Genomic DNA, 15292 nt, shown 5'->3' with positions numbered 1-15292 from the left:
GACAAAAATTTTTGTAAATTCAATGGCAGTGTTCTGAGATATAAAAAAAGACTATTCTTAGGGGCGGATTTCAGGGGGCTGTAACTCCGAAAGAGAAGGCCACTTGGCAAAAATAGAAAATACGGGTCCCATAAATTTGTCTTAAGAATCTGTGACCAAATTTTGTTCCATTAATTTCGGGACACCCTGTAGAGGCATGAATAGTAAGTGGCGAGCCCTGTATATAAAAGGCATTTCATCAATACGTTATGAAAGTATAGTTTCCGTTTTATATTCCGATGTTAGGGTGCCACAGAAGCCCTAGGAACTTTTTACAATGTAGGAAGGCAGTTTACTCACATTTCTGAAGTCAATAAGCTGGGTGACAAGTGTGCCGTCGGACCTCTGGAATTCTAATGTGACGGTGTCGTCGGTGACGTTCGCCGAAATGTTCTCCTGGACGACATCTCCGCCCTAGAAATTAATTCGGGGTTAATTGTCTGAACGCTGAAACTTAACCGTTTCATTACATCAAGGCGGCAGGCGGGTCCGCAAAAACTCTTTTAAGAATTCACTTCTATCCGAGGAGCGATTAAAGTCACAAATAAAGCGGGAATTAAACCGTTTATTTAGGCGGTACAGTCTGCGGGGTGAGCCAAAGGCTTGGGGTGGTGCAAACATTGCGGAACACCTCGCTAGGTAGGCCGAGTTTTACTAATATTGAATCGGTTATTGTATAAGAAAACATACCCACATTGTACTATAATTAAACTTCGTACATGATTACCAAGTCACGTGATCGTTGAGCATAGGCAACCAACATTGCACGACTGGTACTGTCACATAAAATTCCATAAGCCTCAGTGAAGTGAGAGTTGAAGAGGTTACAGATGTAATTAAACAAAATTGTTTTTAAAATTGATTAGCGTGAACTGTTGATATTAGACTTAACACATACAATACAAAATACTTTTGTTTCTTCGTTGAAATGCTTTCAAATTTATTAAAACTAAACTATCAAACTTCATTTGTTAACGAACAAATTGAAAATCTCTATCGACAATTTATTTACGGCTATGTACTTCGTGATAATTTACTTAAAAGTTTCTTGCGAATACGAGACACCGTTGACAACTTTCTGAATATGACTGGCTCGCATTTAGTAATCAATCCCAGGACCACTGTTCTATAGGCAAATTGCTTGCTCTGTATGGCCCGGGAAACTAAATACATGGATTAAAACTTATTCATAACTGGAAATTGCTCTCCCAGAATCAATATGTATTTAGAACAAACTAGGAATATTCTCTACGCCATACTGAAATGATGAACATAATTTAACGATTCTGTTTGTCACAATTTTAAACAAGGTAACTAATGGAAACGTTCCATTGTTAAACTTCATCCAAAATAAATAAAACTATGTGCTGCCAGGGTTATGTAGTCAATGAGTTGGTTTTAACAATCCATATATTGTATGTTCATATGATATTTACAGTAGACATGGAAATATTGCCGAAATTTTGATATGAAAATAATAATATACTTTTTAACTTTTTAATCAGGAAACTTTATTACCTTAGTTTCAAGTGAAACGAACAATTTATAGTTATTATTACGGAAATGATGCCTGTCGATGCTGCGAATTGCTAAATTTGAAAATTGGTGACGTACAGGACGTTGGAATTTTTGGATCTTGCAAAAAAAAATTTTTTCAAGTAACACCGTATCGCGCAATCTTAATGAATATCATGAAACAAAATTTTTCGAAATTTTTTTCGATCTTATTTTTGGTGTACGGACTTGAAAAAAATTTTTCCAACTTAACCACCTTATGGATTAGATAGGTTGTTCATTTAGCTACAATTTCTTTTTTCTTTTGGTCTCGATACGACCATTTCTCGCTGAGCTATCGGACTTTGAATGAAAATGGATCATTTTCTCTTTGTTCGTCGATATCTCAGAAACCAATGGTTGTACAGAAAATCGACGGTGGGTTTCAGAAACTTGAATGAATTCTCTACAAGGTCCTGGCACGGTTTTTTAGAAAAAAAATTTGTATCCTTAACATGAAATAGGGGTCTTCTAGAAAATCACGTGCCACATTGAGAATATTGGGAAAATGACTAATGTTAAGTGTGCCTTTTACAGGTCATTGTACCCCTAAAAGCCCTACAGAGTTTCAATTCGATCCATCAAGCCATTTTTTTGTTTCATTCGATTGAATTTTTTAAAAAATTAAAGGATCACGTTTATTTGCCTTTAAATGTTCATAATTTGTAAAAAAATAAAAAAAAAACATTTTTTTCACGATTTTTTTACATTCTTATTGCAGAAAGCGTTTGAAATTATGAAAAAAACAAAATTTTTTTATTGAAAAATTTTTTCGAAAATTAATTTTTTTGAGCCGATTTTCAGAAATTTTTTTTCTACTGAAGAAAAGGTGGTTTAAAAAAAACTGTTTGTTTTAGTGTTCCGTAAATTCGGAAAAAGAGTTTTATGAATTCAGAAGTATCGCAGCAATAATCTCTGAAAAGGGTGTAGATCGAGGTCAATATACGGTTAAAGGTATCAACTTTTTTAAATTTAATTAAAATTCGGTCAGCATAATCACGAAATGAAGTAGGGGAATCGTGTCTAAAATGCTTGGGGATTACTGAGATAAATTTTCTGGAGTGAATCCAACGAAAAAATGTTTCAATAAATTAAAAAAAAAATATATTTTTTTTCATAACTTAATAATAATAAATAGTTTGATTATAGAAAATGTCTTTCATACCTACAGATGTAAATTAAGTCGAGAATCCCATAGCAACAATGTGTTAATTTTACATTTTCCCCGCTCACCCGCCCTATAAAAAATAAGCACAATTTTTTCCCGCCTCCCTCAAATAATATTCCCTAATTAAAAATACAAAAGGCGGCTCCATTTTTCCTTTACAACCAGCCGACATCATTTACTTTTCATTTTTTTATATTAATTAAAATAAAGCCACAACAACGTAGGGAGAAATGAGCTTTCGCGGAACTGGATAATGCAAAAACCGCTTAATGAGCCGTAGGTTAAAGCACGGACAATAACTCTCCCTGGTGATGTTTAAGACGGGAATTTTTCATGCGCCCTCATGCTTTAAGCCAACTGCACCGCCAAAGTGGCTCGTAATGATAATGCTCCATGATAATAACAATATTGACGTGTAATAAACACGGTAATGTAACAGATATTCAACAATATAGAAATGCTATTATGGTGGCGATTACCTATAATGCAAGTAACTAAAACAACCATTAAGTTTATGTTTTGTGTGGAAATAAAACTAGTGGAAAATAATGATGAAATACCATAAAACGTAATTATCCAAAAAGGAGAAATTTCCTATATAAAAATACAGACAATTCATAGCATTTTTACTGAACTCAAAATATCTAAAACCAAGGAACATACAGATTTGTGACGAATTTATAAGGCTTGCTCTAGAAATTCAGCCAGGATTATACGGGTCTTATTAATTTCAGGATTAACACAAGACATATTACGGTCATATTCATTTAGGTAATTCTAGATTTTGGACTAAAGATAAAGCATACTGATATGATAATGTACAACTATTTTTAGTAAGTTTAAAGCCTTATTAAATAGAAAGGAAAATATAAACCATGAGTCATCTACATCACATATTTAAGTATAAAATATTCGCCTTGTCATTTCCAATATTAATGAAAAAAAACTAGCTACCTGAATTCCCTTACAGTTAGGGACGCGAGCGCGAACATAGTCTAAAATTTCATAAAAAAACTGTAAAAAGCTGAAATATTCTTTGCCCTGAGAGAAATGAAATACCTGTGCTATCATTTCCACCATACCTTTCTATAAAAAGTATGTATCAAAGAATACGCCAAAATAGGAAATGCAGTTTGTTCGGGCGAAGGGTGCTTTGTCTCGGTAGCGGAGATGCCTACATTATTGCCTTTTTATGTTACGTTCTTGCGTTTTTTTATGGCTAAATACGTTGTACACTCGCCTTCCCTTATTACTTCCTGAATTTTACATATCAATTTGTGTCGTCTACTTCCCCAGTGGAAACCTCGCTTCATATTAAATTCTTTTTTCTTTTGTTAGATCTAAAAAACAAGAATGAAACAGTCTTGTCATAAAATTTCAATTTTAGGGAAAATGAATTTCGCCACGAACAAGTATATCTTTAATATTGCGCTTTTTCATAAACGGATTTGTTGATATCACAACAACTTAAAAAACAGATTCTTGTTGAAGTGGTTAGATAAAAGGCATTTTGAAAATAAGTTGTCTTTTGTCGAAAGCTCTGTTTATGTTGTTCACAACGGATTAAAAACGCATTAAAAACTAGGTTAATGACCAATATTAGGATAGGGCGTACATTCTCGAGCATCACTGTGCACTTTTATAAATCCTACCCCTCACGTTATGTCTGATTAGCTGTAGATCAATAATAACTCGGCATACTACGTGACTGAATGATTTTTGCAAAATAGAGATGACAGTCCTTTACAACAGCGAGTTAAATTAAACTTCCAATTTTAGAATGCTTTTATTAATGTTTGATTTAGAGCCATATGGGGCTAAGAGATAAATGAACATGCACGTTCCAAATTTCACAAATTGGAGTTTGATTTCGTTCGTTGTAAATTGGAAGAATATCCACCTCGATATCTTTCGACGTAGATTATATAAACATGAAACTTTCGTTATATACAGGTTGTCCCGTTCATGTTTCAAAAAAACTTGTGTGCAATTTCTTTATGGAAAAATAATAGGGGTAGTTCATGTAAAGTTTTTTTCTTAGATGCCCTGTTTTCGAGATACAGTGTGTTGAAGTTGTTGCTTTCCAAATGGTTTTCCTTAGTTGTCTTTAAATCTGCTAAAGATAAAAATGTCAAAATTTGTACACGAGTAAATATCAACTATGCGTTAAGAATAATGTACAACCGGTTTCTTTCTGAAAAGCAGTGTCGCCGATACAGGTAAATTGGAGGGGTACAATCGTAAAAAGAATATGTTAAAAGTCAAAATTTATTACATTTCTAAACGGTTCTGTAAACTCTAAAGCATACTACAAAAAAGGTATACTTGTCGAAATTTGGTTAAATAAACGGATAGTTAAATTGTTATCTATAATTACGTATTTGTAAAGTACAATATGGGTTATGGCAATTTATTTATCCGATCAGTGAATCAATCGAGACATAAATTACTGTCTATAAAACAGATCTGTGTAGACACCACTGTGGCAGTTTAGTAGTTTACGTCTGTGTAAAAAATTACTCAATAATAGTTAAATTTAAATCGTATTAGAGAAAAAGTCAACTCTAAATTGGTTTTATATACTCAGAATAGAGTATAACTCAATTTGAGTATAACTCACTCATTTCTGATGCAATAGTTTCACTCAGTTGTAGTCATACTGATAGAGTGAAAATTTCAGTCGGAAATTGATATTGATTGAGTAAAATTGAGTGAAATTTTAGTAAATTTATTTTGTCTGGTGTGTTCAATATTGTTTTACTTTCCTTGGATTGTGACTTTCATCTAAATCTGTTTCAAAACCCCATACTTTAACCTCTCACTTTTAACCTCACTTTACTTTATATATTTTTTTATTCGACGCCCTGTAACATCTAAATCATTTTACTCTTGCCGAGAATCATCCTGTATGCAAAATGTAGTAGTCACAAAAAGTATATTTAGTTTACAACTTTGTTCTAAATAAATTGGTTAAAATGGAGATATATTTTATGTACAAAATAAACTGAAGCTTTACACATTTTTCATACTTAAAAAACCAAGAGAAGGGGGAGCTGAACCTGCAGAGCTCTTAATCCCGCAAAAACAATATCGCCAACGCCTTCCCTCCGGTCTATACTTAAGATATAAAGATCAGCGAAGTTCTACAACTCGGTTATAAGCTTATTATTTTTAACCCCTTTCACCATTTTATCCTCTACATTAACAACCCCTTAAGCGCACTTTTATATAGCATTAGCACCGAGGCATCATATTTTCCGGCAAGTTAAAAAGTAGATCCAACTATGTCAAACTTCGCTGCGAATCGTTAGCTCTTGGTGGGACGGAGAACATGCGATAAACGCTGCCTTTATATTCGGTATGTTGTAATGATCTTCCCAAGCCGAAAAATGCCAGTGTACATGAAAATACGGCCTCATAATTAGTTAAAAGGTGTTTAGTGCTTTGTATTTTATAGTTATTTCGAAATAATCTATTGGAGATTATATATTAAATATACTTATAATACATAAAAAAATAGTCTACATAAATTACAACGAATTTTTCTCAATTTTCTGGTGTAATGTAAATCCGCTTAGACTTTTATTTCATTGTGCCTCCGTAATAATTCCTCTACACATCGGATTTAAACTGTGACAAATATGAGATGATGTTCTTAAGCGCAATACACGCAGGCTAAGCAAATCCGCAGTTTTAAATAAAACTAAACGAAATTTGTTCCTTAGAAAATTGGAAAGCAAAGTAATGCAAATTTCCATACGAATATAATTGTATAGTAAACTTTTATAATACGGTTTATAATAACAAGTTCTCCACCGCGGCTAAATTGTATTTTTATGTTAACTTCAACCTCACCGCTATTACTCTATAAAGCACGAAGTTTCGCAAAAAAAATCCATTCGGTAGTTTGCCGGAAAGCTTGGAAGCTTTCCACTCTATGAAAATCTAAGCAGAAAATCCGCTTTATAGACGCGACTTAGAAAATAAGGTCACGCCGGAGGTGCGAACTTTGTTACAGCTCCCCGAATACTTAAAACTGATCTGCAATACAAATTTCTCATAACGCCGACTTATTATCCCCGTGGTTGTTCGACTTATAAGTGTTATTCTATTCGACTTTTTCGAAATTTTAATTTCTAATCAGGAATTCGGTCGTAATCTCCTAGCGAGACCGTGGTGGCTTTGGAGAATTTCTTATAAAACGATAAATTTGAAAAAAAAAAACAAATTCGAAACTTCCAGGATTGTGAGGCAATGCAAAAGATATGGAAGTCGTGCATAAAGATATGGAAATTGAAGTGGAGAAAATGCACGTGTTGATAATACAAAATATGGCTCAATTATTTTCTTAACTGTTTTTAAAATTCTCTAAATGTCATTTTTAACGGAAATGAAATGGAAAATGATATCTGGGGTATATATACAGGGTTTTCAAAAAGTTTGGAACTCCCCCTCTATCTCAGAAATACTGCTCAAACAAAAAAATGATTAGGACAAAAGTTGCAGGGTTTTGAGCGAACAATCCAACGGTGACCTTTACCATGACCTTCAAGGCCATTTAAAGGTCAACCTGAAAATTTTAAAAGGAACCGTATATTTTCGACCCCGGAAATGGAAAAATTGGAAATATTTATGTTCGGACATGACCTTGACCAAGACCTTCAAGGTCGTTTACAGGTCAAGTCGATTTTTAATAAATGACCAGATATTATTCGTTCTTTTCATTTCCGGGATCAAAAGTATACGGTTCAATTTAAAATTTTCAACTTGACCTCTAAATGACCTTGAAGGTTATGATCAAGGTCACATTCGAACGTAAAATTTTCCGCTCTTACCATTTCCGGGCTCAAAAGTATACGGTTCCATTTAAAATTTTCCGCTTGACCTCTAAATGACCTTCAAGGTCATGGTCAAGGTCATCGTTTTGAAGAACAATAAAACTCACAACTTTTAGGCATATTTATAAAATTCCAACAAATAACAACCAAGTTATAGATAATTAAAAAAAATGCTGTTTTTCACGTTTTTTTATGTTGTTTTGCAATAACTTTTAAACAATTTATCCGATTTTAATCTATTAGGCGGTATTTTGTAGGTCTTTTTAATGCGCATACTGATTTTCGACCCAAATTGTTAAAAAAAAATGTTGCTAATGAAAAAAATTGACTCACGAGATGAGACACCTTTTCTACTGCCTGCACATTCCAACAATAAAATAGCAGACGTCAATTTATCGATATTCAAATATAATAACAAAAGATGGCTCTGAAACCAAACAAAATGTTTACGCTGACATTGTCCAAATATAATTACAAGTGTTGACAATGTCCACCAACCACTAACATTAACACATGCTTCTACTCGTCTCTTCGTCGACTGAAGTACACTTATTCAAGAATATTGTAGTTTTACGAACATAGTTTTATATGATTCTATTACATGATTTCTTATAGATCCTCAATTCCTCAATGAATCAGTGTTGTATGTACAAAAATTTTTTTAATGTCTCCAAATGACAGGGGATATAAGTCTGGTGACCTAGAAACCTATACAGTTCAGATATTCATGAGTTAACTAAAATGAATTGAGCTACAAAAGGTACCGCAGATTAAGTGGTACAACATCAAGGACTGGCAGTAGATTTTTAAAGACATAGTATGTTAATACATAGATACATACGGTAGATACGTAGGTACGTCAAGTAGAGTAATCTCCAATAATACTCATAGGTTTAATGAAAAATTATGTAGATAATTAACTTCTCTTGTAGCGAAAGGATCCTTTGCTGTTTTGTCGGCAGAAATTTCCTATTGGGCAATAACACTCTTTAAATATAGCACCGAAAAATTAAAATCACATTATTTTATATGGAATAAATTACTGAGAATGCCAGGAGATGTCAGCTTAGTTGTCTTTTTCTTGTTTTAGTGAATTGTAGATAATTCTTCTGAATCACTTATTAACAATGAAGAATCTCATACTTCCGTTGCCTTATTTTTTTAATTTTAGGTTCTTGCGGATCAATTGTACGAAAGATCTGACCAAATCCAACAATCCACGTTCAAACGGTGGCTTTAAATTCGATTTTAATTAACTCACTTGAAAATATAAGTGATAATTGATTATCGTTTTTAACTGGTCTAACCCCAGAACAGTCGAACAGCGGTAAATGGTATATTAATATCTAATTAAACTGTGTAAATAACGAATACATAATGCAAATTGTTGGCATAATTAATCAATTTAAATAAGGCTGGTAACGTCATAATGGAATTTCGAACTGGGCAAGGCCAGTCACGTGGTAAATTGTTCATAAACAATGCTTGTGCTACGTAAACAGCAACAATAGGTAGCCGATTTATTCACATTTCTTAAATAGTTATGTATTCAGTGTTTCCAAGAACATAAACAGTATTCTATTTTAGCAGCTATATTTTCAAACCTATAAATAATTTCTATAAATATGAAAATCTATATTTACACTGTAAAGAAAACGGTGTGAGTGAAGGCAATGAAGGTACTTTGATAATTTTACACATTCGTGATAATATTTGAACTAAAACTGAGCAGTTTCACTCAAATATAGGTACCCGTTAAATAAATTCTGCATATAAACTCTTGCACTTGTAGCTAAATCGGAGTAAATGTCCTCATTATTGAGCGATCCCACCCTATTCTATAGTTGTCGTGCGTTGTATTTGTCTATTCCCGTCGTCCCCATATTAGGTCATCTCGTGGCGTGGCGTATGGCTTGTACCGCTGGACAAGTGTCTGTTAATTCGTTATTTTGGTGAAAATTATGTTTAAATGCAGTGGTTTGATTACAATAATTAAAAACAACAATATATTGAAACTTTTTCTGCCGTACCGGGACTTTTGGATAGCCCTGTATATTCAACTTACTACGGAAGGCTATATCTATTATGCCGAGTGTGATTTTGTTTGAGCACCCTGTACCGACTATAAGCGACAGTCATATTAGACGCAGCGAACGGTTAGACAATGAAGTTTAACATGGGATGGGGCATATATCTTCGCGAACGCAACTCGGGGACGTTAAAATATCGCAGCTATTTAAACGGAATCATAACAGCAGCTTGAGTAATTATGCTCATATACAGCCATTAATATCCTCCCACTTGGATGAGCGAATGACGAAATTAAATGTACGTACAATGGAATCGATTCATGAAATTTAAAGGAAAGCACCGCGACGCAATAAGATTGAGGAGAGGTATTAATTCCGACCTGGAATATTTAATTAATTTATAAGTGGATTTGGGTTCTCGCAACTCCTTTAAGCATCCAGACGATTTTTCATTGTTGGGTAAATCTTTGGGACAAGACAAGAACAAGTTTTTGAGTGACGATTATTCATTAATTTCCGGGTGAGGCCGTGGAACCGGTTAAGACGTTGAATAAATAACAAATTTCTTTCAGACGGGGCTCTTCAAATAAAATGTATAAGGCATAAACATTCGAACAATTAGTCGGCATTTCATTGTTGTGTTATTCTTTCCATCCACTCCATCAAATCCAGCCTTTTCTTTACAGTTACAGTAAAATACCAATCCGCTTTTTAATTCATACTTCATTTTGCAAAGCAGTGCATTATCGACTTACACCCACACTTTTTATTCATAAACGAGAATTTAATCTTTATATAGTTCCCATTCCTGGGTATCGAGTCACGTGTAATAAAGTTTTATAAAATATATTGAGTTCCTTATTTCTCGCTAATAGATTCCCGATTCAATTTGCGAAACGCCACCTATGATTTATTGCAAAGCAACTTGTGAGCGTTATTATTTTAGCCGATACTCGACTTTGCTGCTAAAAGTATTCTCTTCAATGAATAATTCCGCAATAAATTTTGTCAAAAAGTGACAAAGCTCTACACAGACAAGCGTATGATTGAAATTGAACTAGTAGAAACTATAGATTTCATGTTTTATTGGGCGTTTCAAGCAAAGACCAAAAAAACGCGGCACATTTGGAAGACCAGATAGGATTCGTGATTCCGCACATTGTCTCGTCGTGAGCTCAAACAGACCACTAAAAATAAATTGGCGTATCCCCAAGGTGGTCATTAGAAGGCGAATCGCGCTTGGCTGGCCACTAGGACACATGCGGAATATTTAATGGCTTGCATAGCCCACCGAATTAATCACTTATAAGTGTCTCCACTTAGATAATTGCAAACCCATTGCCGCATATAAAGCCCCTATTTTCCGCGGACAGAACCCAGGGCAAAGGTCCGTTCTGGGTTAAAATGATATCGGATAGGTAGCGGGCAATCGGAAACGCTGTCAATAGTCGGCAGAAATCGATGACCGTTCTTTAAAAATAACTTTCTGCTACCCATTGGAACGTAAATTTCGCAAGTGCTAAACGGCCTTGTAATATATATTTCGTAGGATGACACGGTTTATCAGTGACATTTATATCGTTTATCGTTTTAAATTCATTCAGTCGGATTTGGAGAGCAATTGGCGCGAGGATCATCCGGATATAAATCCTTTGATATGCCTTATGTGGGGCCATATTTCATCCCCCCGTGTTCCAATTCCAGTAATTAATATGTGTCGGCGGAAATCACGATAATATCTGCGATTTTAATATACGCCCACTGATTGATACGGCGTACAACTAAAAGCGAAGAATTTATATAACAAAAGGGGATAAGATACACGGAGAAAACTCTTATTGTGTCTTCAGTTATAAACATATATTTGATTGCTTCTTCTTTAAATCTGCATCAATACTAGAACGTACTTTAAAATAGATTCATTCATTTTACTCATATGTTATTATATTTAAACTAAAACTGAGTACTTTCCCTCAAATATAGGTCCTATATAACTCCTTAAATAAATTCTTCACGTAAACTGGTATTTGGTGCACTTGTACCCAAATCAAAGTAAATGACTTCATTACTGAGTGATCCCATCCTTTTTCATATCCAGACGCATTATCTTTGTCTGTTCCCATCGTCCCATTAGGTTTTCTCGTGACTGTGGCGTGGTGGATAGCAGTATGGCGTAAGGTGTGTTTTGGAGTTGGACTAGTATCGGTTTATCTGGTTATTCTAGTGAAAATTTTACACCTGTCATTTTAAGCCAATTACATACTGTAATTTCGACAGTTGCTCATGGCAACCTTCAAATTTTTCGGAGATGTTTTTCCTCCTAGGCAAACAAAATTAATAAGTGGAATTTTTTTTTGACAGCTATCATATGGTTCAAAAAGCAGTACCTATCCAGAATTTTGCTTTGTAATGTTTTTATTTATTTTAAAATAATAAATAGTTACAAATAATTATTTACCAAATATTTGTTACGAGATTTCTTCTATTAACGCTAAATGTTTTTGAAATTGTGGCTGGAACTCTTCTCTTCACAACAAAGAGTAACGATGTCTGTGTTTCATAAAATATTTGTAATAATTTGATGAAATTTTGTTCTGCTGAGCCCTGGTTTTACGTAAAAAAGGTGGGATATCTTCCTCCAGAATCTTTTGAATAGCTGCGAAAACGTTTTCTTGATGCGGACTGATTCCAGTTTTTTTCCAGTAAATATGTCCCCTATTTTGGGGCAAGAATTACTATACTATAAGGTTTTAAATTAGTTTTTTGGTTGTTCACTGCCATGATTTAATTGTAAACAATTAGAAGCCAGAGAAAATTACTGTCAACGTGACATATAGCGCAGACGATTTTGACATCACAAGCCTAAGCCTACTTGATTACAGTTATGATTTTTTAAGAATCATTGATATATTGCCATAGACATCGGTTTTCCACAAAAACTTACTTTCCTTCTATTTTAGTAATACTAAGTGAATTATACTGCAAACATAAATATCTGAATTCAAAAATTAAATGCCTTATGTTTAATAAGGATCATTAATAAACTGTCATAGACATCACATTTCTACAAAAACTTATTTTCCTTCTATTTTAGTAATACTAAGTGAATGTGTTGCTAAAATAAATATTTAAATTAAAAAATTATATGCCTTATTTATTACTAAAGTGATAGGAATGTGTTTTTATATGTTTTAATAAGAATCTTTGATAAACTGCCATAGACATCGGTTTCTCAAAAAAAAACTTACTTTCCTTCTATTTTAGTGATACTAAGTGAATTGTATTGCAAAGGTAAATATTTGAATTCAAAAATTAAATGTCTCATTTATTACTAAAGTGAAAAGAACGTGTTGTTTTTTATTTTATTAAGAATCATTTTGTTTTACTAAAGATTGAAACATTTTTTTTCAATGTTTAGGTATCCCTGTACTTATGAAAATGAAAGTCTTAGGGCATGACAATGTATTAGTTTTACTCGTAAAAAATATTAACAAAATTAAACGACAGATTCTTTGTAATCATCAGAATTTTTCTTTTTCATGTTAAACGCATAATCTTCAAAAATTGATGCCAACGCAGTCATCGATACTGTTGGATCTTCAACATTGTAGGATCTTTCCGCACAAAAAACTAGAAACTGCCTCCATACGCTTAATTTCGACTTCTTCGTATTTTGGGGAGTTAAATTTGCCACTTCTGCTTTTATGTTTTCGGAATTTTCATTTTCAAAACGAGCCATTTTTTAATTTAAAAGAACGCGTGAAATGCGATTAAATTATGTGACGTTCAAGAAGAAAAAAATATGTCATGCACCACAAAACAATGTCTACCTGTCAAGCCAACTTTATTTTGGCGAAATAAGTTTCAAAATGAAACATGTCAAATTTTTAAAATAAATTTTGGTTGTAAAATTTTCTTGCCGAATCCCCCACGTCCTTGAATTAATGTCCGGAAATTTTTCAAGCACTAGGGAGATTATAAGTGAAAATTGTATTTAAATGCAGTGATTTAATTACAATAAATAAATATAATATATTTAAGTCTCGATTTTGGTTAAATAAACCGATAGTTAAATGGCAATCTATTCGTCCGATCAGTTCATCAATTCCTTTAATCGAGACCTAAAATATTGTCTCTAAAACAGATCTGTGTATAAACCACTGCGGCAGCTTAGTAGTTTATGACTTTAATACAATGATATTTAAATTAAAATTTAAAGAGAATATAAACCAAGTCTGATTAAAAAAGTACTCAATAATAGTTAAATTATTTAAATCATATTAAAGAAATTCGTTTTATATACTGATACTGATTTTGATAATTAGCAGTAATTCGGATTGGAGTAAAACTCACTCATTTCTCACTCATACGAATAGAGTGAAAATGTCACTCGATCATGTATGGACATTGAAATTGTGAAATTTGAGTGAAATTTGTTTACATTGTATTACTATTTGCTTATAATTACTTACTAACACAAAATGCGAAAAACAGTATAAACAAATCTCGTAAGAAAACTCATATATCTTTTAAGTTACTCGCTTAGTAAAATTTTGCTTTTCTAAACTTGTTGAATATATTATTGTAATTTAATTTTACATATTTATTCAACTAGAAATATTTCTGTAAAAACTGAGACATGCTGCGGAGAGGAAAACGTAGAAACACTGTTTTCGTTAAGTGTTTAAGTACTTTTAAATGCAATCGCGCTTCGAACGCTCCGTGTTTTTAAAGGCCAAATAATACACACATTCAGCCATCTCTGCCGCTCTAGAAAACACACAATAGCCGATGAGAAAACAACAAAAATGTCAGAGCGCCGGCAAGAATGGCTAACGAAATGTTGTTACAAGTAATGTGGAAAAATAAAGTTCTGTTGACGCTTCTCCTATCTCGCAATTACACAAAAACTCTCCGGATATTTTCCTGTTTTCTACAAAATAAACATGTCTTTAAAAAGATATCTACGTCCATAATGATCCAAATACTTCTTTATTAGTAATATCTGATTAGATATCAAAAGAATTAAAATTTCCTGGAAGTAAAATTTAAATTCAGTACCTACTTTATCATAAGACAAACTACAAAGCAACTTTTCTAAAGATGAGTTTGATGGAGAAAGTTACGCACCCATATTTTTATTTATTTATTTTTTTTTTTGAATTACATCTACAGAATAAAATACCTACATGGTAGTCTAATTTCAAAATCAATAATATGAAGAGCTTTGCGTGCGATTTTAGTATACCTTTCGAGTTCATTATTAATGTCACGATCATTCCGACCCGCTGCAATATTACGATTTATATTTAACGAAACTCAAATAAAATCGTAATTGAACCAGTTCCAGTATATTTATTGAATGCTGTAAAACTATAAGGAATAACCTTGATTGAACCTCGACAGCCGTTTCAGGACGAGAACCGAATTGCGAAAGGCAATTTCCTTTACCTGAAGAAATACAGTCACGGAATCTTTAAACTGCATCATGATATCGAAAATATTATTTATAATGAAACATGCAATGCTTCTCCTAATTTTAATAGATTGCAATCTAAATCAGAGTTGTTTCTATAAGAAAAATTATTGTATACATAAAATTTAAACAGTTTACTATTTTGAAAATGTACTCCTTTTTAGGAAGATTTAGGAATGAAATAGTG

The 15292-nt window shown here is 33.0% G+C and overlaps 1 protein-coding gene across 1 annotated transcript in view; it reads right to left on the bottom strand.

The window, feature by feature from the left end:
* Positions 1–339: 339 nt before the first annotated feature.
* Positions 340–15292, bottom strand: part of LOC108905366 (out at first protein) — a gene marked incomplete at its 3' end in the record, with an annotated part of 84911 nt that continues 69958 nt past the window's right edge. The window contains exon 2 of the mRNA XM_018708196.1: positions 340–453. Coding sequence (XP_018563712.1) covers positions 340–453 — 114 coding nt within the window. The remainder of the gene's footprint in view (positions 454–15292) is intronic.

This window comes from Anoplophora glabripennis, unplaced genomic scaffold, assembly GCF_000390285.2.
Source record: "Anoplophora glabripennis isolate ALB-LARVAE unplaced genomic scaffold, Agla_2.0 scaffold42, whole genome shotgun sequence".
Lineage (NCBI taxonomy): Eukaryota > Metazoa > Arthropoda > Insecta > Coleoptera > Cerambycidae > Anoplophora > Anoplophora glabripennis.
Note: the sequence above shows the minus strand (reverse complement) of the source record. Positions and strands in the feature narration are given on the sequence as shown.